Genomic DNA, 23213 nt, shown 5'->3' on the forward strand with positions numbered 1-23213 from the left:
CGGGCATGCGCAGCAGCCCATCTCCCTCACCAATGACTTAGGCTTCTTCAGAAATGAAGGGTACCATAGCTGAGCTCTGTCCACCAATTCCCACTTCAGCTCAGCAGCAACATGATTGCAACAGGCAGTCCTTCTTATTCATCTCTAATTTCCCATATGATCTCTGCAGACCAATCAGAAACAGTTCACCAAACAAAGTTAAGCAATATCACAGAGAACTTTAAGAAATTACTCCTTATCACCCCTCCTGAGGGTAGGCTCAATGGTCAAGGCCACAGTTAAATCTTCCTTTTCTTGTAAAAGTTAACTGAAGTTAGTTATTAAAGTACTGGCAGTATTTAGGGAGGTTCTGAAGTGAAGAAGAACACAAGATACCTGCACTGCCTGTGAAAATTTCAGGGATATATTTATCCAAAAAATCTTGGAATAGTTTCTTCTGAAGGTCTTCCTGGAAGATATACCAGGTACAGCTTTAAAATGTCATTTTAGCTATGGGATATGTGAAGTAATGCTTATAAATGAAATGCTTCTAGTCATATGTTTTATTCTTTGTAAAATGTAAAATTTCCTTTGTGGAATTTCATTGTATTTTTCAATTGTTTATATTGCAGAGAATTTCAATTTGTGAGTGGGTATACATAGATTTAAAAGTGGGATGGATAATGTCAATATTTAATTATTTAATTAAAATTGCATATTTTTGTGTACTTCTTAGTAAATATTTAGAATAAATCAATAAAGGGAAAAAATATCGCTTGGTTAATCCTCTCAACAAAATGGCAGACAGGAAAATATGCATTTCCAAGATTTCACAGAGCTGAGGGATTAGCAGTGGAGTTGGAGATTTTTACATATGAGAAATGGCAATGCTGTTAATTCCTGACCATGCGAACAGGATCAGAGGCTAGAGGGATTAAAACTGAACCAGAATGCTGTCTCTGGAGTTTCATTTCAGATCTAGTCTTGGTCAATAGTGACTGAAAGTTGTCACCACTGAATCGGTGTGCAGTGTAAGCTTGGTCTGTGCTGGTATTCCTTTTGTGGGGGTAGACAAATTATAGAAATCATCAGAATAATTTGTCTTGTTCCCCAGGGAGCTCAAGGCACTCTAGAGAAGCAGTGTGGGTTAATGTAGTACAGACTTATCTTTTAGAGAATTTGTGAAGGGCATTGACCTTCACCATGCTGGTACTTTTCACAATATCCTCCTTTCTTTAAAACACCTCAACATAAGTAATATCTCCAACTGATAAGAAACTTCCCTATACTAAGGGCATCCCATCTTTTAAAAGATATATGAGAAGAAAATGAGAGTGAGCAAGAGGAAGGCAATTCTGGCTGCGGTCATGGTATCTGACAGCTGCTGAGAGAGGCTTGGAAGAGGGAATGAGACAGGAGAAGCTTGCCCAGCAGCAGTGGTATCTACCTGCAGCAGGGTGCTGCTCCATGTGGTCCTGTTTACCTGCCAGGGAACGGGCTGAAGTTGCCTTCCCCTGCACTGCAGGTGCTTGGGCTGGCTTGGTTAAAGCTCACTGAAGCACAGCACTGTGGCGTTTAATGCAGACTTCAGCTTCACGAGGCTCCTGCTCTCCCCCCACAGCTCTAAACCGTCAGCCCACGAGGGAGTCTGTAAATTTGGGGTCCAATCAGGAGGTAAAAAACACAGGCAAAACACTTCAATCTTCAGTAAGCCCAGCACTAATAAACCAAAGGATGTTTAGAGAGTTGTAAAGAAGTTCCCTGCATATTCAGCATATTCCCTGAGATTGGGGAAATAAATTTGGCCTGAAGAAAGAATGGCTGGGCAAGGAGCAGGAGGGACAACTGAAGTACTCTCAAAAGCTTCTGCAGCACTGAGGAAAATCTGAAGTGAAAGAGTGCCATACACTTCTTTTATTTTATGGCTTATGAACTTTTCAAAGGGTACAAATAGTACATCTTGTGCCCTGTAATTTAATGGACAAAACAATTCCACAGGACTTTCAGCAATATTCCTCTTTGTACCATGAAGTCTAAAAGGCAGACACACAGGCTAGGAAACAGAGCAATTTTTAAATCTCTAATAAATAAAACTTCTTGCAAATCTAAGTAACCATGACTTATCAGGGAATAAACTGAACTATTTTTTTCATTGAAATTTTATCAGCCTCAGTTTTGGAGCTCTGATCCCAACAGAGGGAGGGACAATAGTGTAAAATTACAGATCAGAGTATGATTTTCTCTGGCTTTGCATTGGTGTTTTGAATGAGCTTAGATTTTGAGCATTTGTCTGCTATAATAATTCCTGCCAGTTTTTGGAAAATATTACAGATCTATTTTTTTATGTTAAAACAGAGAGTAAAAATGTTTAACCCAGTGCCAAAATAGTGAGTCCTTTTTTAAGAATAGTATGTCAACAAAATATTTAAGAGGTTCATTGACATTGTTAAAAAAGGTCAATAATAGGCTCTGAGCTGTAGCAAAGTTTCAAGATGGGATTGACATTTTAATGCCAAAATTGTCATAGATTAAAAGCTTTTCATCTGTTCATAACTATGCAAACAGCTTTGTGCCACATTAAAATCTGTGCTATGATATCTCAAATGTTAAGTACTCACAGGTCTGAATTAGAAATGCATGTAGGGTACTTCAGCAAGAGTCAGATGATAGACGTGGGCAAGGGACTGGTGCTGGTCAGGCATCTGTCAAGAGACCACCAGCCAGCACCAAGACACCATGGAGCATTTTCATTAAGGGAGAGAAAATAAATAAAAAACCTCTATTATCAGTGTCCCAAAAGACTGCTTACTTTCCACCGTACATCTTCATCTCTGAGTCAAAACAAAATAGAACAGGATAGAACAGATTAGTTCCAGCTGGAAGGATCTTACAATCATCATCTAGTCCAACTGTTGCTGCAAAGAGCAAGTTCCACAGCTTCTGTCTGGGACTAGTGCTATATTAAATATTTAATGGTGGATTCAACTGAGAGAAATATTCTTAGATAGTACAGGTTTTAGGTGAATTTAATGTGGGAAGAATGTGTGGTGTAATGAGAAACATAACAGCACAGTGATGGCATCAATTAAATGCTGCAAAATACCCAGCGGTATTGACTGAAGTGAGTGATGAGCAGATTCATTCTCATGAGTAATGTGGGTTCCAGGGGTCATTTCTGGAGTGACCCAGGACAGTTTTTCTTCAGCACAAACATGCAAAGCTGAGTTGGGACAAGGCAGAAAATGGCATTCAGGTAAGATATTGCAACAACTCTTTGTGAACATGAAGCAGAGGAGAAGCAGTCCAGACAATCTGTGGAAATAAATCTTATATAACAAGCAGCAATATCATGCTTGTTTACTACTGAGCCTGATCTCCTTGTCACACAAATCCAACCCAATACATTCAGCCTTATCTTTGAATCCAAGAGAGAATGGCCAAGCCCTGCCTGGGCTCTGCCTTTCCCCTCGTGTGTGGGTTGCAGTGAGCTCCCAGCCCTCCCAGCAGTGCCACAAAGAAAAACTGCTTGTTTGTTCTTTAGGAAATTAATCTCCTTTGAGGAAGGAAGTTTTTGATTGTATGTGGCTGAGTCAGAGATAAATTAACTCAAAAACTTTCTGTCCACCTTTTGGCTGCATCTTTAGAAACAAATATTTCATGCTCCAGTGAAACACTGCTGTGCAGTGGGAGGAGGAGTAGGGCAGGAGATCACCTTGGCAAAATGTCTCAACCATCCCTCTTTTGATCTTCAAAGGTGGTAACGCTCAGTTTGGAGCTCACTCAGCTATGCTATGGCTACCCACCCCACAGTACATAAAGAGCTAACCCTGTTCTTCATTTCAGGTTTTTAAGTGCCTGGAGCAGAGAGGAGCACACACAAGTAATCATCCTATCCTGACATTGCAGGAGAAATGGTTGAACCTGTGGGTAACCATTATGTTATAGCCAGACCTGTATACTCGGAGAATGCATTCAATGAAGAGCATGAGAAATTGCACAGATACCATAAAACCTTTTGGGATCACCTGAAACTCTATTTTAGGTAAGGAGCTGTTTTTTGTTTTTTTTTTAATATATCTAAGAAACAATCCTGACTGCTCTTGGACAGCATGAACTCCATCTTGACAGTGTCCATCTCCCATTCCAACATAGCAAATGAAAATTCATTAATTAAATTCAATGTCAGATTTTTCTAATGGATTTTGACTGCTGTTACCCTTAGAAGTCTTACTACAGCTGCATCTAAGGTAGCTTCTCTTTTCTGGGCCCTTGGCAGCACAGACTCTAGGAAGACCTTACTGCACCCTTTCAGTACTTAAGGGGTTTTATAAGAAAGATATACTTGGGCTTTTTACAATGGCCAGCTGCAGCAGGACAAGGGATGATGGTTTTAAACTAAAAGATCATAGATTTGGACTAGATATCAGGAAGAATTTTTTATGATGAGGGTGGTGAAGTACTGGCACAGGTTGCCCAGAGACATGGTGGATGCCCTGTCCCTGGAGATGTTCAAGGTCAGGTTAGGCAGGGCTATGAGAAACCTGACCCAGGGGATGGCGTGCCTGCTTACTGGGGCAAGGGTTTCGATTAGATGGCCACAGAGGTTCCTTTCCAACCCAAGCCATTCTGGAGTTCTCTGAGAATTTGGGTTGGAAAGGACATCTGAAGGCCTCTGGATATACTCTGAAGCACAGATGGCAGGGCAGGTTGATCAGGGCTGTGTCTGGGTGAAAGTTTGACTTCTGGCAGCCAGAACCTGAATCCTTCCCCTTTCCTCACCTCTCTGAAACAGGCTGTGATTCAGCCGAGCTGTTCACTGACAAAATTTTGTCCCCTTGTACCTTTGCAGCTGCTCCCCACAAAGGGTCAAGAAAATTGCTTTGGGTTTGTTTCCAGTCATTTCCTGGCTGCCAGCATACCGCTTCAGGGAGTGGGTCCTGAGTGACATCATCTCTGGCATCAACACGGGGCTGGTGGCTGTGCTGCAAGGTACCTTTGGGAAATTTGTGTCCTGACACAGCCTACTAAGCCAGGTGCCAAGGCACTGCTGGCTTCAGCCTGCACACACACGCCAACTTCCCCGGGCCTCTGTCCTTACAGGTCTGGCCTTTGCTTTGCTGGTGAATGTCCCCCCCAGTTATGGACTCTATGCAGCATTCTTCCCTGTCCTGGTCTATTTTATCTTTGGCACATCGAGACATATCTCAGTGGGTGAGTTCAGTCACACCACTTACCCTCCTCATTGATGAAGAAGTACATGCTGCCTCTTCAGATCTTTTAAAATGTGCCTTGTGCTGCTCAGGTCCCTTCCCTGTCCTGAGCCTCATGGTGGGAGGAGTCGTCACCAGGCTGGTCCCTGATGACAGCACTGGGAATGGCAATTCCACAAATACCTCAGCAATAAACGATGAGAGGGTGATGGTGGCTGCATCTGTAACCTTCCTTTCTGGGGTTGTTCAGGTTGGTAAATGCATGTGTGTGTGCACTTCTGTGAATAGATGGAGGGTGGCCTGACCTTCCTCTCTGATTTCTGCTCTCATAGTCACCAGAGTAATCCTCTTCCACTTACCCTGTAACCAGCCCTGGCTCACTGATCAGGAGACATCTGTTCCCTCCAGTGACCAGACACTGACACGTTCTGTGAAACCCTTGGTTTTGCACAGCTCTGAGCCCACAGCCTACACAGCTGCAACCTACACCAACAGCAAAAAACAATCTGCTGGATAGGGAAAAAGTAGGTGTGAAAGTAATGTGAATGATGCAGATGCACCAATGGGAGTAAAAGATCTGCCTTGCAGTAGTAAAATATTTGGATTTGTTGTCTTAAAAAAACCCATTTATCCTTACTCCCTAATAAAGAATTCCTACGGTTCTTCTCTTCCTAACATATATATTTGTTGCTTTGTGAAACACTTGTACCATGTGAAAATATAGGAAATGAAAACCCTGGAAATAAGGATGTATGTTTTAGCTATAAAATAAAAAGACTGGGTTTAAACTGCTGTAGCAATTACTCTTACTAGTATTATAGCCTCCGTTGTTAAATGTCAACTTGTGTTGCCAGTCTAGTGACAGTACATTCCTTAATCTCTGGATGGATGAGATTAGGTGAAAATCTTTGCTTTCATTAAATACTGTCTTTCTTTCAAAGATCGCTTAAAAACACAAGTGAATCCCACTGACCTATGCTCATTTTGTGTTTCAGTTGCTTCTGGGAATTTTCCAGTTTGGATTCATCGTTATTTATCTATCACAATCATTAATCAGTGGTTTCACAACTGCTGCAGCTATCCATGTTTTGGTATCTCAACTGAAATTCATGTTTCAGCTACCTGTCCCTGGATTTAATAAACCATTTGGCATTATCTATGTAAGTGCTAGGTGTTCATTATTTGCTGTTGATGTACCTGCGATGTATTTCTGACTGTGTATCACAAGGCAGTAATAACAACTCAGCATAAAAACTGCAAAGCAGGAGGAAAAATGAGAGACATGTTATTAGTATTTGACCAATCTTTAAATTTATTACCAAGCACCAAGTTACACCCCATTGGGATAGTTAGATAATATTTACTATTTTGTGTTGACATATTTCAATTAAGCATTCAACTCTGCCTTAAGGATTTAATTATTCATTTTTACTGGACTGATATTATACATATTTAATTTGCACATGACTCTGTAAGGGCAGTTAGATGAGAAAAGAGGGAGAAGAAGGACAGGAAGGAAGGAGTGGAAAAAGGCTCCTGCCCTGCAATGTCATTGCTCACATTTCCTATCATGGACATGCCTGTTGTTCCAACTCTCCCTCAGGGGCAAATCTGGGGGAGAGGGTCACAAGTTAGTGAAAAGGGTCTTTTGCAGATCTTCCATCATTTGGCAGATGCACATGCATTCATGGGGGCTTGCAGTCCACATCATGCCACAGGGAATAAATCCCAAACAGCACAATCCTTAGAGATATTCAGATACAGGTTCTTCTGGAACAGATAGTGCTACATGCCAGGGCACCAGTATTTCTGAAGAACCACATGTTTCTTCCTGATTTTGTAGACTCTGGAGAGCATTTTCAGCCAGATCACAAAAACAAACCTTGCTGACCTTGTCACATCACTGATTGTCTTGCTTGTCGTGTTTGTGGTAAAAGAAATGAACGATCGATACAAGGAAAAGTTACCAACTCCTATCCCGATCGAACTCCTTGTGGTGAGTCACTTCCTTTGATTTTGCAATTGCTCCATGTTACGAAACACAGGAAGCAGAGTTTTACCTATTTCTTCTCCTGTTATCCATTAAATGATGTGTCATCATTTTTCCTACAAAGAAAAACTTACAGCATTTGGGAGCTATTGTGAGATGTTTTACTTCCACATAGCTGTTCTTAACTGAACATGTCTGTGGTGTTATAAACTATGAATTTTTTTCCTTGGACAGAATTGGCTCTGACACCAGCCAGCTGCAGTCTCACAGCTGAGGCCCTTCTGCACCACACCTGCAAGCAGCCACTGAAGTCCTGGACATCTATGGCCACACACAAAATTTTCTTGCCCTTCAGCAGCAGAAGGTTTTGCCCACTCTGAGCAGCAGAGGGGTGGAGGAAGCCTCACAGGGGCAGCAAGCCCCTAAAATCCTGGAGGATGTTGTATAGACTCAAGCAGCACTTGTTTTCCCCCAGAGTTATTATGGCACCTTGTTAGAACATACCTGGTTTACTGGGTGGGATGATCTCTGCTGTTACTAAGATATTCTGTTACAATCTGTGTGATTTGTGAGTGTAAACCCATACCTGTGAGGTCATTCAGGAATGATGTCTGAACAGGATGTGAAAACTTGGGGCATAATTCTGCCACTAGTGATGAGGCTGGAAAGTGTGTAAGAGAAGGAAAGCAATGGTGTTTAATGCATTCTTCACACTCTTGCTTTAATGTGCCTAATGGAGGTGTGGTTTATTATCTTTCAGACAGTCTTAGCAGCACTGATTTCCAATTTTGCCAACTTTGAAGAAAAATTTGGAGTAGCTGTTGTTGGAAAGCTAGAGGAAGGGTAAGTGACCTACAATTCACCAGTGGAGCAAAATGTTCTCTTTAGTTCGGCAGTGTTAAATGAGTTCAGCTATACTGATCAAAATTATCTGCTTCATCTTCTTTCAGTAGATAAACAGACATTTTTCTCTCAATGATATGGCACACTTTCAGTACACAAATTTACACACTAGAGCACATCTCCTACTCATCTAGGAGTACACTGAGACATGAAGTAATTGTGTCCTTCACTTTGTGAGACAGCTGGTGAGCAGGAGGTTCATGTTTGTCCTTTTTATTGAACTATTCACTCCTGAACTCCTCCGTTTCCCTCACAGTACATGCACAGTTCAGCAGCCATCACCAGCCCTGGGAAGCCACCGGCACCCTGCAGAATTCTCCTGCCTGGTCCCATGACCAGCCACCAGCATCTCCTCAGCGCCATTATCCTCCAGAGGCCTCAACATCTGCCCATCCAGGACTATAGCCATATAAAGACTATTTCTCCACATATAGAATATATAACTAGATACAGACTTCATCTGGATATGCCAGAATTTTGGCATAAAGAATCATGTGTTAAGTCAAAAAGAGGGAGGAAGACATTTACTAGGACAGCAGCATGAGTCTGGGGTAGCCTCTGCAGCCCCAGGGGTGTTAGTAGGTGAAGTTTGCAGAGGAGCAAATATTTCTGCTCAAGAGACTCCTTTCTTCAGATTTCAGTTCACTGGGAAAAAAATAAGGGGAAAAAAGAAGTCCTGAGAGGAATTCACCTTAGGATCTGCAAAAGACCCTTAGGCATCTCCTTAATGAGTAGAGTTTTTTGTCTTTCAGGTTTCAAGCACCCGTTGCACCTGATGTAGGCATCCTCCAGAGCTGTATTGGTGACGGCATTTCCATCGCAATCGTCGGGTTTGCTGTGGCCTTCTCCGTGGCTAAAGTGTATTCCATCAAGCATGACTACCCAATAGATGGCAACCAGGTAGGCAAATAACACAGAGATCAATATACTGCATTTATCAATGGAAAATGAGTAATTTTAGGACAGCTTTGCCTTGTGAATAACTGTCACTACCAGCTCTTAAGAACCATCTCTTTTATTTTTATTTCAGGAACTAATTGCTTTTGGGCTGGGTAATATAGTTGGTGGATCATTCAAGGGATTTGCCTCCAGCACTGCTCTGTCAAGATCAGGTGTGCAGGAGAGCTCAGGAGGCAAAACACAGGTATAGAAGACAACAGGGCATGATGGCATTTAGTGAAAGACAACTCTTTTTTTCCTAGCTAACCAGAATAACTGTGGGCACTTACTCATTGTGGAATTGTTCTCCCATGCAGATTGCTGGCATTATCTCATCTGTCATTGTTTTGGTTGTGATCTTGGCCATTGGGTTTCTCCTGGCACCATTACAGAAGGTATTCACTGGTTTCATCTAATACTTCCTCCCGCTTCCCAAAGACAGGACTGCTCTGTGAGAACACTGTGAGTGTTCATAGACTTCAGTGGGAGCCAAATAGGGTTTGAAAAGCTTGGGTCTTCTTCCCACATTATGCAGAAGGCACCTCTACATTCAGTCCCTCAAAGGGAACACAAATACCCAAACACCAAAAACCATAGCACCAACTTTCAGGTGCCAAAAATAAGTGGAATTTACAGCCTCAAGTCAGACACCTGCACTGCACCATAGCTGAGGATGTTCCAGCAGCAGTGATACACTGGGAGCAGCTCCCTGGCCTTTCAGCTGCACTTTGGTCCTATTTGTATGATCTTTTAATTCCTAATGTTCTATATTTTCTTTGCTTGCTTAAACATGAAACATGTGTTTTGGTCTTTTTAACAGTCAGTCCTTGCATCTTTGGCTCTTGGCAATTTGAAAGGGATGCTCATGCAGTTCAAGGAAGTGAGCATCCTCTGGAGAAAGGACAAGTATGACTGTGTAAGTTGAGTTTCACAAGCATCAGAAGTTAATTGCTCTGCAAAAGTAATCTATCATACAAATTTTCTCTTTTTTTATCCTTGCTTTACTTCACTAAACAGAAAGTACAATAGTTGCATGCCTTTTTCACCCTTGCTTATGTTTTCCATTTTGTCCCATTTATTTTGAATCAATTCTCACTCTTAACTTAATTTTCATCCATTTCATCAAAATCTTTTAAAATACTGCATTATATGAAGTCCAGTAGAGAGGACAGTTACAGAAAATGCCTAAATAACAGAAAATATCCAAATGTCTACCTCCTTGACTAAGCATTCAGGGACGTTTCTCACAGTCATACAATATGTTATATGGAAGATACATAGCAAGAAACAAATGAAAACTGAGACTTGAAAGATTCACTCCAAATGGTAAAGCTTGTGGCTAGAGGGCAGGACTCATTACCTCTCAGAAAATTTAGGCTCACAAATGGTTCCAGGCCTTAGTTCCAGGCCCAGCTATCAAGTAGTTATTTGCCCCATGAAAATGCTTTGATCTTTAGATTAAAAGTTCTTCAGTCTTATTTAGTTACTTATCAGTTGTGTACACTCGCAGCACCTATATTTGCACATTTACAACTCTCAGCTTTACCAGATTTCTGACTTACTTCTAATCTTGCCTTTCTGCTGGATTTTCATTGAGCTTTTAGTGAACCACCTATCCCATTTTAAGCCTTTATTGTCTAGAAATTGTTGTCCCTAGAAACTCTCCCTGATGCTGGTTGATGACTCTGGCCCTGTTTAACAAGGAAAAAACCTCACCAAAAGCAGATGGACATCCTGGACCAGATCTGAGATCTCTTCCTGCTCCCACTCTGAGCTCACGACCCGGGTTCTTGACATGCTTATAATGTTGCCATCCACATCTCATTACAGGTCATATGGGTGGCAACTTTCTTAGCTGCTGTCTTTCTTGGCCTGGACATTGGACTAGCAACAGCTGTGGCATTCCAGCTGCTGACAGTGGTGATCCGCTCCCAGATGTGAGTACTTGTTGAATGCAATGACATCCCAGGGCCTCCTGTTATAAGTTATCTCCCTCTGTACAGAGAAGGGCAACAGCCCTGTCTGTGCCTTGGTCTGTCCAGCAACCATGCATGGAAAAGTAATTTACAGGTGTAAACCTTTGCATATGAGGCTTGTTTCAATGTGCCACCCCAGCTGAGATGGTTTTATTTGATCCTTCCTATCCCTCAAGTTTCCATGTGGGACACCAATAATTCTGTGTGTATTTGTTCACAGTCCAACCTGCACTGTTTTGGCCAATGTTGGGAGAAGTAACATCTACAGAAACAGGAAGGATTACTCTGATGTAAGAAATGTCTCATTTCTTTTACCACCTGTTCCACTTGAGCTTCTATAGCAAACATTGCTACTGACACTTTTGTTTCATTTTACAGATCTATGAGCCAGAGGGAGTGAAGATTTTCAGATGCTCCTCTCCAATCTTCTTTGCTAATATTGAATTCTTCAGAGAGAAACTCATCACTGCTGTAAGTGTCCGGGGCTGTTCTGAGCATATGAATTGCATGACACATTAAGCTGGAAACAGTTTACTGTTAACTACTACATAACTACTACATATGCAGATTCCACAGTTCAAGGGTGAATTTTCATTATACTCTTGCCATTACTGTAATATAATATGTATGCTCTGAGAAAATGAGCAGCCTGACTCATGCTGAACTTACACCATAGCATTGCTTATACCATATCTATACTTATACCATAACAATATATATTTTAAGAAGAAAGCAGTGTAAAGATAGATAATATAAAAGGGAAATTTACTGTTTTATTTTATTTTATTTTATTTTATTTTATTTTATTTTATTTTATTTTATTTTATTTTATTTTATTTTATTTTATTTTATTTTATTTTATTTTATTTTATTTTATTTTAATCTTGTATTGTTTACACACAATAAATTCTAGTTTACTCATCTTGCCCCAAGAATGTAACCAACAGAAGAATGCCAAATGGAATCATTCTATCAAAGAGGTCTTAACATCTTTCATAACAAACTGGTGAATGAAGCCAGTCTTTCCATAACCAGCACAGAGCTCCAGGACCCCTGAGCCCCCATGGTGTTAATGGGGCCCACCATCCTCAGCCCAAACACAACTGGCACCATAACCTCCCCCTCCTGCTGCTCTTCGGGGGGAGTTGATAATCAGTGTCTCTCCTGAGCACTGGTAATGAACAGTTCATTCTTCACATGAAGGACTGAAACTGGCAGAGGAATGAGGGAATCTGACACGTTTGGTTCTTCATGTGCTTGGCTTTCCCCTCAGAAGAGCCTGAAGTTTTTTTTCTGTGATTGCAGATGTTCACACCCCTCTTTCTCTACAAATACTGATACTTCTAACACCTTTGTCCTCTACACACTAGATGGATGAGGCAGAAGACTTGCAGAAATTTAGTATTTTAGCCTAATTTTATTATTAGCCTAGTTTACCTGCCATCAAGTTCTGTTAAAACCAGCTCAGAGATTCAAGAGACATATGCACCCATAATAAAATCTGGCGTTCTTCTTCAGGAAAAAGAGTGGGTGAATGATCCACAAGGCAGATACAAACCATGAGCTCACTGATCTTGGTCACCTGGGTGACCACCTCATAATGCAGATGTGTAGGACATGCCAGCACTGTGCCAGCCTGCTGCAGTTACAGGCCTGTGCTAAGCATTGTCACTGCTATAATGCTGTCCACACTGATGTCCTAAAGCAGTGCAGAGAGCCCTGCCTCATTTGTAACCATTCTTGTGGACATCCTTCCAACCTAGAAACAGCCTTGTTTGAATTTGTGAAAAGTGGTAGACAACATCAAGTTCAAACTATGGTCATCATAACTGTAACGAGAAACTGCACAAGATGCTTTGTTCTTCCCCTGGTGTCACAGAAGTCTTTCTTTTTACAATTATTCAAAATGCTGTTTTTGCAGGTTGGCTTCAACCCACTGAGAGTCCTGAGGAAACGCAATAAAGCTCTGAGGAAGATCAGGAAGATGCTGAAGAAAGGAGAGCTACAAGTGACACCGGTGTGTAAGGCAACCGCCTGGGGGTGAGGGGGGAGTCAGGCAACCACACTCCCTGGTTTTACATGGCAGGAAAGGCCTCATAGCCTCCCTTCTTAATTAGATAAACTATTCCCCAAGTTGCCACTTCATGACATAAACACATTTAAATCCCAAGATTTTAAATGGCTGTCGCAGTTAGAAACCTATAGATTTACCATGGGTAGAGCTTGTACGTGTCCACGGGAGCTTTTTTTGGCAACAAATAGCAGGATCTGATCCCACAGAAATTAGTATCTTGCTGCATTAATGGTAGGATAAAGCTGGTTTTCTCCCAGCTCAAATCCTGCATGCTTTTTGTTGACTTGTTGTAAAATTACTGAATTAAAATATATTTGATAGCTGGCTTCAGAAAACAATAAAAAGCCATCATTAAGTGATTATGATGATGATTAAATGATTTCCATACTTCTCCACACAAGGGAGAAGCAGCACTTCCCAGGTGGGTCCTGCCCTGTGGCATGGGAAGATCAGTTGTGTGTTGCCATTATTCTTGCTCTTGTGTAAGAAGTACCACTGCCCTGGCTGGATATCAAAGAAGAGAAGTAATTATGACATTTTCCTGTGTCACCACAGAAAGGCTTGATTTGCATGGCTAACCCTACATATGAGTCAGATGAGGAGTTAGACAACAACAAGATAGAGGAGCTGGACCAACCCACCGTCATGACAGACTTGCCCATTCGGATCAACTGGGGCAGTGACCTCCCCCCTGGCATCACTGTGCCCCAGGTCAACCTCCACAGCATCATTCTGGATTTCTCATCAGTGTCCTTCCTTGATTTTTCTGCTATGACAGTCCTCCGAAAGGTAATCACAGTTCACAAGGCAAACAGTGATCATATAGAAGAAAAACTTACAAATGCAGTTACACTTGAGGAGTACACATGAGCGAAGGGATGGTGCCCAGAGGGACTGGACAGGAGTGGGTCCATCTGGACCTCATGAAGTTCAACAAGGCCAAGTGCAAGGTGTTGCACATGGATCAGGGCAATCCCCAGTATCAATACAGACTGGGGAGTAAATGGATTGAGAACAGTCCTGCAGAGAAGGAGATGGGGATACTGGTGGATGAAAAGTTGGTCATGACCTGGCAATGTGTACTCACAAGCCAGAAATCCAACCATATCCTGGGCTGCATAAAAAGAAGTGTGACCAGCAGGTAATTCTTCCCCACTCTCATGAGAGATTCTATTCCACTCTCATGAGACCTCAGCTGAGGTACTGTGACCACCTGTGGGGTCCCTAACACAGGAAAGCCATGGACATCTTAGAACAGGTCCAGATGAGAGCCATGGAAAGGATCAGAGGGCTGGAGCATTCCTCCTACAAGGAAAGACTGAGAGAGTTGGAGATGTTCAGCCTAGAGAAGAGAAGGCTATGAGGAGATCTTCGTATGGCCTTTCTATACTTAAAGGGAGCCTATAAAAACACATGGAGAGGGACTTCTTACAGGGGAATATAGTGACAGGACAAGAGGCAATGGCTTTAAAATTCAAGAGGGTGGGTCCTGATTAGAAGAAATCTTTTGCTGTCAGGGTGGTGAAATACTGGAACATGTTGCCCAGAGAAGCTGTGGATGCTACATCCCTGAAATTGTTCAATGGCAAGTTGGATGATGCTCTGAGCAACCAACTCCATTGTAAAGTGTCCCTGTCCAGGGCAGGGGTTTGGAACAAGATGATCTTTATGTCTCTTCCAACCAAAACCATTCTATTCTGTGTTTGTAGTCTGCTTCTTAAAGGCATTGCTACATGGACTGGAAGGCCAGTGGCAAACTTGGAGTTTAGGTGAATTTGAATGTACATTTTCTATACAAAATGTTTAGGAAATGGTTTCAATAATCAATATAAATTGTCTTGGAATTAAAGTGTTGGCTGTGGTACCCTTTCTTCACCTGGAAAGATTTTGGGAAGCTTTACAGAAATGCAGATATTAAATATGGCTTTAAAGACCCAGCTGGAGTTGGAACATTGGAGTTCCATTTCTGCTCCTGCTTTTGCTTCCCCAGATGACCTTGAAAAAAGCAAAAGGCACAACATTTTCAACAGTAGCAGCTACAGTTAACTGTCTAGAGACACAGAGGGTGTGTAAATCTATTTCCATAGGAACTAAAGACCCACCATGACAGTGGGAGCTGTAGTTCTCAAGTTCCCAGTTACAAAAATCTCTCCCAGAAGACTGTGAAGTAATGTTTTTCAGTTTCATCGTGTATCGTGTAGATACAACAAAGTCATACAGCTCATGAAAGATCAGCTACTTCTCTGTGAGCCAAACATTTCCAATACTGCCTCTTTTCAAAAGGCTTGGCCATCTCTGTCTGCAGCCATGTGAAGAGATTGTCCTGCCTCTGTGTGAACAGAGTTTGAGTCTAGAACCACTTACCATCATAGATCTTAAATATCATAGAGTGGTTGGTGTATGTACTTGGCTAATCACTGTAATGATCATCAGCCAGCCCAGCAGAATTTAAATGGTGCTTCCTTCTGGTTTAACAGACACTGAAAGAATTTGTCCGGCTCGACATTGACATTTACATTGCTGGGGCACATGGTGAGTACTTCCCTTTGCATTGGCAGCACCACAGACGCCTCATGCCACTGCCTCCCCTGCTGACCACTGAGTATGGCTGTGGAGGATCACCCAGTTCTACCTACCAGTCTTGGGTAGCAAACATCCCACTAAAGTGGAGGTGTTGTCCCTCCCATGCTGTCCCCAAAAGGCTGGGACCATGTGTGATGGCTCCTTTTACCCATGGCCACTGCTGTGCAGTACAGCTCTGGGCTGCAGGACCCACTATCCTGCACCCTGAGCTAGGCATTAAACAAGAAAAGGGGCTCAAATTCCTTCCTGCCTGGCATAGAGCAGGGAATTACTGATGGGATTTATGTTCCGTCCTCTTGATATCCATAAAGCCATCTGCTCTAATAAATAAAACAGTGCATTATACCAGCAACTCCCATGTTCACTCAGTGGGCATGCTGAAGATACACAATTTCTTCCTTTTTCAGGCCTGCGGGTCACTTTGTGCTTTGATTTTGTTCCCTCACAGAAGGTCTCCTGGACAAACTGGAGAGAAGTGCATTTTTTGATGAAGAGATTAAGCCATCCATATTTTTTCTCACCATCCATGATGCAGTTTTACACATTTTGCTGAAGAAGGACACAGCCAACTCCCCCAAATTAAAGATTGCTGAGGTAACTCTACAGTCTTCACCTTTCATGACTTTAGTGCCTTTCCAGTATTGCCAGGCTCCCTGCATAGTTATAGCTGTGTGTGCTGTTTCCTATTTTCAAAAGGACTGTCATTAAAACTCAGCTGGTCTCAAATTAAATTGAAAAGCAAGAGTGCATCCTGGTTCAGGTGTGTGGAGAACCATTTGTGAAAGGAGTGAGTAATTCCCACTGGTGGCTGGCCTGGCTGTGGACTTCAAGCCACCTCTTTGGGAAGAACACAGTGCCCATCACAAGCACTCTGTGGTCACCCATCTGGCAGAGACTGCTCCATTTGCTGCAGTGACTCTTGAAAGGCAAACTTGATGCTGTTTGCATATAGGCTTTCCAGCCCTGTCTTCAAAAGGAGTGCTAAAGTCATGTGGATAAATTAGTACTGCCAGATTTGGTGACGGCCTTGCTGGGAGTGTTCTTAAATCAAGAGCAAGAAAGGATCCTGCATACAATAAATGTGTTTAAATGTACCAGACCCAGAATGCTGCTCATGTGGAAACTGTCTCATCCCACTTAGCTGAATTGGTCTAGATCTTCTGCACTGACCCAGAGATGTGGTGGGAGTCATAAAAGCCTGACAAGTGAGAGCCTCCTTTCTTCTATGTCAATTTCTCAAGCATGTTCCAGAGATCTAAAAATCAAACCCTTCTTTAATGTGAAAAAGGAGAAACAGAAAAAGAAAACCAATCAATTTCCTAACCCAGAACTTCTTGTGCTCGTTGCAGGAGAAGGGTAGGAGCAGTGACTACGTCATCATCCCCAGGAACGGACTGCGCAGCCGGGAGTGCACAGTAAGGCTCTGGCTGTGGCCCTCCAGCCGTAGAAAATGCAGCCCAAAAATCTGCTCATGGGAATGTCTGGCTCAGATAACAAAAGCAGCTTCACACCTGAGCTCTTCTGTCAGCCCAGGGCAGAAAGCCACCAGACAGTTTCTTGATGGGGTTTGACTTATGACAAAGCCTTACGGGAGTAAGAGGGATGGGGCTTGGCTCACGAGCCTTGTGGTGTGCATGGAGCAGAGGGAAGGCAGGCAAAGGCTGCCTCACCAGGCTGCCTCACCTGTCCACCACAGCTCCTCCATGACAAAGTCACTGGTAGAATGCCCCTGTGGCAAAGAAGTCAACAGTAGTCCAGCTTATCTAGATGTCTCAGGCAAAAGGCAAGTCTGGAGAGAGCAATAAGGAAGGGACACAAGCAGCCTTTCATCACAGAGAGAAGGGCAGTATCCAGCACAGGGCAATCCTGCAAGGAGGAAATGCAAGACCCCAGTCTTCCCACCCAAATGCTTTAGGGGATCAAACACACATCATTTACCAGATTACATTTACCAGATTACATCTACCCTGGCTGTTCCTTACAGAATTTTTTTTTTTATTCCCTACAGATTCCAACAGAAACAAAATTTTAGACTTCCTAAGTATAATATCCTCCAGCAACAAAGTATCACAGAAGATGAATGTGGATGCTGTGATGAGCATGAAGACAGAAGGATACTTTCAAATACCTTAAGAAGGATTTACTACATATGGTTATGTTCCAGGTTTTGGAATGGGCTTGTTAGTCTTTATGTGTCTCTGTATATATAAATGTATTTATGTATATATATGGAGGCTAAAATCACACAGATTTTCTTATTTCATACCACAGTTTGTAGACAACCTGTACAGTTACTTGAGAATCTATAAATATTTGAAATCTTGTATTGGATACCACAGAATAATAGTTAGGACTGATATTTTATCTTCAACATGTATATAACTTATATAAAGTTTTCTTGATGGTTTGTAAAATATTTAGTAGACTGAGTTAAACTTGCTCTCAGCTTACTACCACAAGCATAAGCACAGTGTACATAGTGACTAATGTATCTAATTATGAAGATTGTTCAGGAAAGAGACAGGATTTTCAGATCAAAACATGATCCATTGATTTGGACTGGGCTTGTGTAAAGTGCACAAGGGAGGATACATTTATAGTGCACCACTGTATATACATATACAATATGTACCTCCATGGCTTCAGCGACTGTACGGCTGCATTTGTCCCTGCATCACCAGGGTAGCTCATGGTCAGTGAGACCCAGCCTGTGACAGACACTGGCCCCAGAACCTGGCTGGAGGAGCCCTGGGTGTGGAGCTGCCACTTGGGCAGGCTGAATTGCCTGGATCTGTGGGCAGACAGGCAGGGGGCTTCAGCTTAAAGAGTCTGCTCTGATACTCTGCACAACCCGGTCTGCACAACTGCCGTCAACAACCCCTGCTGGTAGTCTAAGGCTTGAAGATGAACAACATCACAACACCCAATGCCCAAAGTTACAGAACTTTTAATTTCACATAACAAGTGCTAGAGGTATAAAAATCTTCAGCCTAGAGGAAAGTGGAACCATTCCTGGAGTCTGAAAGAAACAGCACTCAGAAATCACAAGAGTTTTTAGATTTCAAAGCCTAGTTCTGACTTTCAGTCAAGCTGGGGTGGCCAGAAATGTGCATTTGGACTTCAAGAAGGGCTGGAGGGAAGGAGATAGTGTTCTGTGCACACCAGAACAACAATCTTTATCTTCAGAGTATGCAGGGGTTAAAACCAAAATCTGTACAATTTCTTTTTTTTTAATCTGGAGTTATGTGATGAGCTCTGCTAATGAACCAAGGTGTAAGCCAGCATTAAAATCAAGGACATTTTGAATATAGAAAGAATTAGGTGAGCTTGAAGACAGAAGTTCAGCTTTCAGGAAACACTCATGCATTTGCAGATGAGTAACAAGCTGTGGTTCTGTTGTGGGTGATCGTGTGCCTGACCTGGTGTGGGAGATGTGGCCTTCAGTGGCATCACAGAGATGCTGCTTCCTGCAGACACCAGATGGATGGTGAGCAGCTGTGCAAACCCACTGCTCTTCTGAGCGTGCCACAGCAGATCCACGGTACCTGTCCTGTGCCAGATAATCAGCACAGCCATACCTGAAGACAGGTACAATTAGCACACTGCCAAATTGCCCTTCTAATGCAGTCTTCCAAAAAACAGAGTATAACACAATAGATCTTTCCACAACAAGCAAGTTATTTGGTCACCACAACATAAAAAAGGTATGAAACTACTACAGAGTGTCCAAAGGAGGGCAATGAAGATGATGAAGGACCCTGAGAAGAAGCTGTGAGTGAGGAGTGGCTGAGGTCACTTGGTCTGTTCAGCCTGGAGGACACTGATGGGAGACCTCACTGCAGTTACAACTTCCCCATGAGGGGAAAAGGAGGGGCAGACACTGAACTCTTTTTTGTGGTAACCAGTGACAGGACCTGAGGGAGGCTTAGGTTGGATATTAGAAAAAAGGTTTTTCCCCCACAGGGTGGTGGGACATTGGAACAGGCTCTCCAGGGCAGTGGTCACAGCACCAGCCTGACAGAGTTCTAGAAGTGTTTGGACAGTGCTCTCAGGCAAATGCTGTGACTCTTGGGGATGGTGCTGTGCAGGGCCAGGCTTTGGACTTGATGGTCCTTGTGGGTCTCTTCCAACTCAGCACATTCTGTGATTCTGTGATACTGTGCAATGCACGGGGGAAATATCACTCTAAATACTCTGAACTTCAGGACTGAGCTCTCCAGTTCAAGAAAGATGAAATCAAATGTTAATGAAGAAAACTGTTATAAGGATCTTTGTAAAATGGAGACCCAGTATCTAAAGACTGACAGTAAAAGAAATAGATACAGGGATTTCACCTAGGAGAGAGGGAAAGTTATGCAAGATAAAAAAATAATATTGTTCTGCAAGGAGAAAAAATGAACGGGCCAAACTTAAACATGAACGAGATATTAGAAGATTGTTCCTCATTTTCACAATGGTGAGATCCTTTCCAGGTAGAACAAGAACAAAAAACTAAACTGCTTTTAAGATAAGACTTAAACATGGTCATGAAAATCATGAAAATCCTGATACCACGTCATAGCAGTGCAATCTGAACTGTCAGACTCAAGCTGTTCTTTTCAGTCCTGTGCTCATATGTACCTATACAGACCTAGGCAAACTTCCCTATCAAAAGAAATACATGAAGTGCAGTATCTGGGGGAACACCACACACTGCACTTCAAAACCATATAGAATTTTTTTACAGGTTAATAAAAAATATTCTTTTCTAAATTGCACATCTCAGAACAATTAATTTCTATACTAATTACACTTCTGACATAGCACAGTGCTACAGAGGATAAATCCCCCTTCCAAAACTATTCACCATTTCTTAAATGGACATGGCACATAGACAGCCTTGGCCAGAGGGCTTTACACTCCCATGTCACACATCCCTATCAGCTACTTGCCATGTTCTTAAATCACCCTACTCCTTCTTTTTCAACGTTGACACCAGCAGCAATTGCACTTCTGATGCTTTATGAGATATTCCCCCCAGGTGCTGGTTATTTCTGCAACTCTCTGTTATTTCAATATTAGGATTTTTCTGGGCAATTTGCCCTCATGCAGATTATAACATCTTGTTGTGGGATACTGAGGTGATGCAGATTTACTGCTGTATTTTTGAGAAAGGGACCTTCAGAAACCTGGCTATTTAGGTTTCTAAACATCCTGCATTGGGTGCTGTTGCTACTCAGTTAAGAGGACTATAACATGCAAACCTGTATTTTTTGAATTTCAAACTCAGTTCCTATTAAGGAAGAAGTATCCTTAAGCACTTCTTTACTGAAATGCTACTTACAGCTCTCTATTCCTCATTCCCATGATGAATGTAGAGAATTTCTCAGTCTGTATGCGTTGTTCCCTTCTTCCGAAGAAGATGCCTCAAAGTTTACCTGACCCAGAAATTGCAAAGAACAAGTTGAAGAACAATCATCAGCACTTGCGTGATTTTATTTAATGGAGGAAATAGTTCACCATAAATTATCTTGGAGGTGTGTTCAAGCATTGTTTTTCACAAATAAAAGAGAAGAAAACTCTTGATGACTGACACATACTTCCATTTAGTTACTAATTTGTGTGGTTTTTTCTAAGCAGTTTTGCTGAAGTTCTTTTGTGAAACATTACTACATAAAAAGGGAAACATTGCAGCCCGCCTGCAGACATTATCACTCTTCCCATTACCAGAAGTGTATTACAATGAGTTCTACTGGCACTCAAGAAACACTTGAATTGTATTATCAAAATTACTCACCGAAGTTTCATAATGACTGAACTAATTTACCAGCTTCCTGCTGCTATTCCACCCACACATTTCGGGATGTATGCTGCATTTTTTAATATTTTAATCTCTTGCACTCATGAACTGAGTCTACACTGAAAATAAATTTTAAAAAATAATTTTAAAAAATCAGTGCCTTATACTCAAGAGAATAAAGAGATCCCATTTAGAGTAGGGAGTTTCTAAAGTTGGTGTCTCATGGCTAAGTCAAGACTGAGGGGGGATTTAAACATCATTAGGTTCACTCACATTGCCCAAACAAATGCAGCCAGTTCAGTTTGTAAACTGGTCAGTGTGAATCACTAGTGTGAGTGTAATGTATCTGAACACAGTGCAAAAGCTCACAATTGTGAAGGGACATAAGTATCAAGATGACTTATGAGTTGCTAAGAATTGTTTTTAACACCATAAAATAAATACAAAGGGAAATACAACTTGTATAATACTGATATTTACTTTAGAAATGTAATCAGGATGGAAATTAATCCAAACCTTGCACATTTCTCTGCTGCACTGTGTCATACATACGAAAGTTCAAACTTATTTCCCTTACATTCAATATTCCATTGCAGCTCCAATCCACTGTGCTCCTCCAGTTTCCCAGGCTTGACAGGACCTTCTGCTGTGAACCTGTGCCTGCCTTGCTCAGCAGCCCAGCATTGCACAAGAGAGAAACAACTCAAAATCAGACACAAGTCTCACAGAGCAGAAAAAAGTTTCAGGGAGAGGTGTGTTCAGACTTGATCCACAAGGAAAGCATATCCACAAGTGTGTTTTTGAGAACACCCGACTTCCACTACAGGGAACACAGTTTTTCTCCCTTGCTACCCGTGCAAATTCAAAAGTGGACTTAGGTAATAGTGGAGTTACTTCCACTTCAGTTTTTAACAAACAGTTTTTGACAGTCTTTGAGAGAAGGAAGTGAAAAGAAGTGAAAAATTCATCCAGTAAGGTTTTATAATTCTCTTGGATTAGATTTTAAAAAAATAATTCACAGTTTTTTCTTTTTAAAAGGCATGAAAAATATGACATCTCATGTAGTGGTTACGTTAACAGTATTAAAAAAAACCCCACCACAAACAGAAAGCATAGTTCACACAATTGTCTCTCTGGTTATAAAGTATGCATGGCTGCAGGCAACTTTAAGCAAAGTTAGAGATGGAATCAAGGATAAAGTGTAAGGAGACAAACATCTAAAGCACAGATGTTTTCAGGCCATCTGCTGGTGTCCTTTCACTCTTTCCATGGTGAACACAAACCATCATCCAACTGTTTTTCATTGCTTATGTGACATTGTTAGAGGAACCTGCAATGGCTGACACATTTAAACGTCAGAGTTCTCTTTAAAACCTGAGATCTGCTTGGCAATGCTTCGGGAGGGAGATCACTGCCACAGACAAGGATATTTATTCAAAATAAACATAATTAATTAAATTCAAATGTTTGTCTTTACAGAAAGAAGGAATCCAAAGAAATCACATCTCACCATTTCTAACACTGTCAATTACACAATTAAATACAACACATGAATTTTGTAACCTCTCAATAAAATGACCAGGTATTAAAAAAAAACCAAACCAACCAAACCAACAAATCAAGGAAAAAAAACAACCTTAAAACATACATCAAACCCATACATAAACTAAAAAGACAAACAGGGTTTCAACCAGAGGAAGCATTTTTAAACTTTGTAAATACAAAAACATCAACGGTGCCCTTAGTTACATAGGTAATAGATTTATAGATATAATCTAAT

The 23213-nt window shown here is 41.7% G+C and overlaps 1 protein-coding gene across 1 annotated transcript; it reads left to right on the plus strand.

The window, feature by feature from the left end:
- The first annotated feature begins 3695 nt into the window (after nt 1-3695).
- Nucleotides 3696-20313, plus strand: SLC26A3 (solute carrier family 26 member 3). The gene is made up of 20 exons (XM_063396867.1): nt 3696-4021; nt 4829-4968; nt 5080-5190; nt 5282-5439; nt 6185-6349; nt 7033-7185; nt 7940-8022; nt 8835-8982; nt 9113-9226; nt 9339-9416; nt 9842-9937; nt 10852-10958; nt 11218-11287; nt 11376-11468; nt 12919-13014; nt 13627-13860; nt 15549-15603; nt 16103-16248; nt 17004-17069; nt 17663-20313. Exons 1-20 carry the CDS (start codon nt 3891-3893, stop codon nt 17684-17686), a joined length of 2268 nt encoding a protein of 755 aa, XP_063252937.1. The 5' UTR covers nt 3696-3890; the 3' UTR covers nt 17687-20313.
- Nucleotides 20314-23213: the final 2900 nt, after the last annotated feature.

Source organism: Prinia subflava, chromosome 4 (genome assembly GCF_021018805.1).
Source record: "Prinia subflava isolate CZ2003 ecotype Zambia chromosome 4, Cam_Psub_1.2, whole genome shotgun sequence".
Taxonomy (NCBI): Eukaryota; Metazoa; Chordata; class Aves; order Passeriformes; family Cisticolidae; genus Prinia; species Prinia subflava.

Bases quoted from the DNA above. Each gene is read 5' to 3' on its own strand.
- SLC26A3 (XM_063396867.1), top strand. From the start codon at position 3,891: ATGGTTGAACCTGTGGGTAACCATTATGTTATAGCCAGACCTGTATAC. The intron at 8,983-9,112 runs GTAGGCAAATAA...TTTTTATTTCAG, and splicing joins ACCCAATAGATGGCAACCAG to GAACTAATTGCTTTTGGGCT. The intron at 15,604-16,102 runs GTGAGTACTTCC...GTTCCCTCACAG, and splicing joins TTACATTGCTGGGGCACATG to AAGGTCTCCTGGACAAACTG.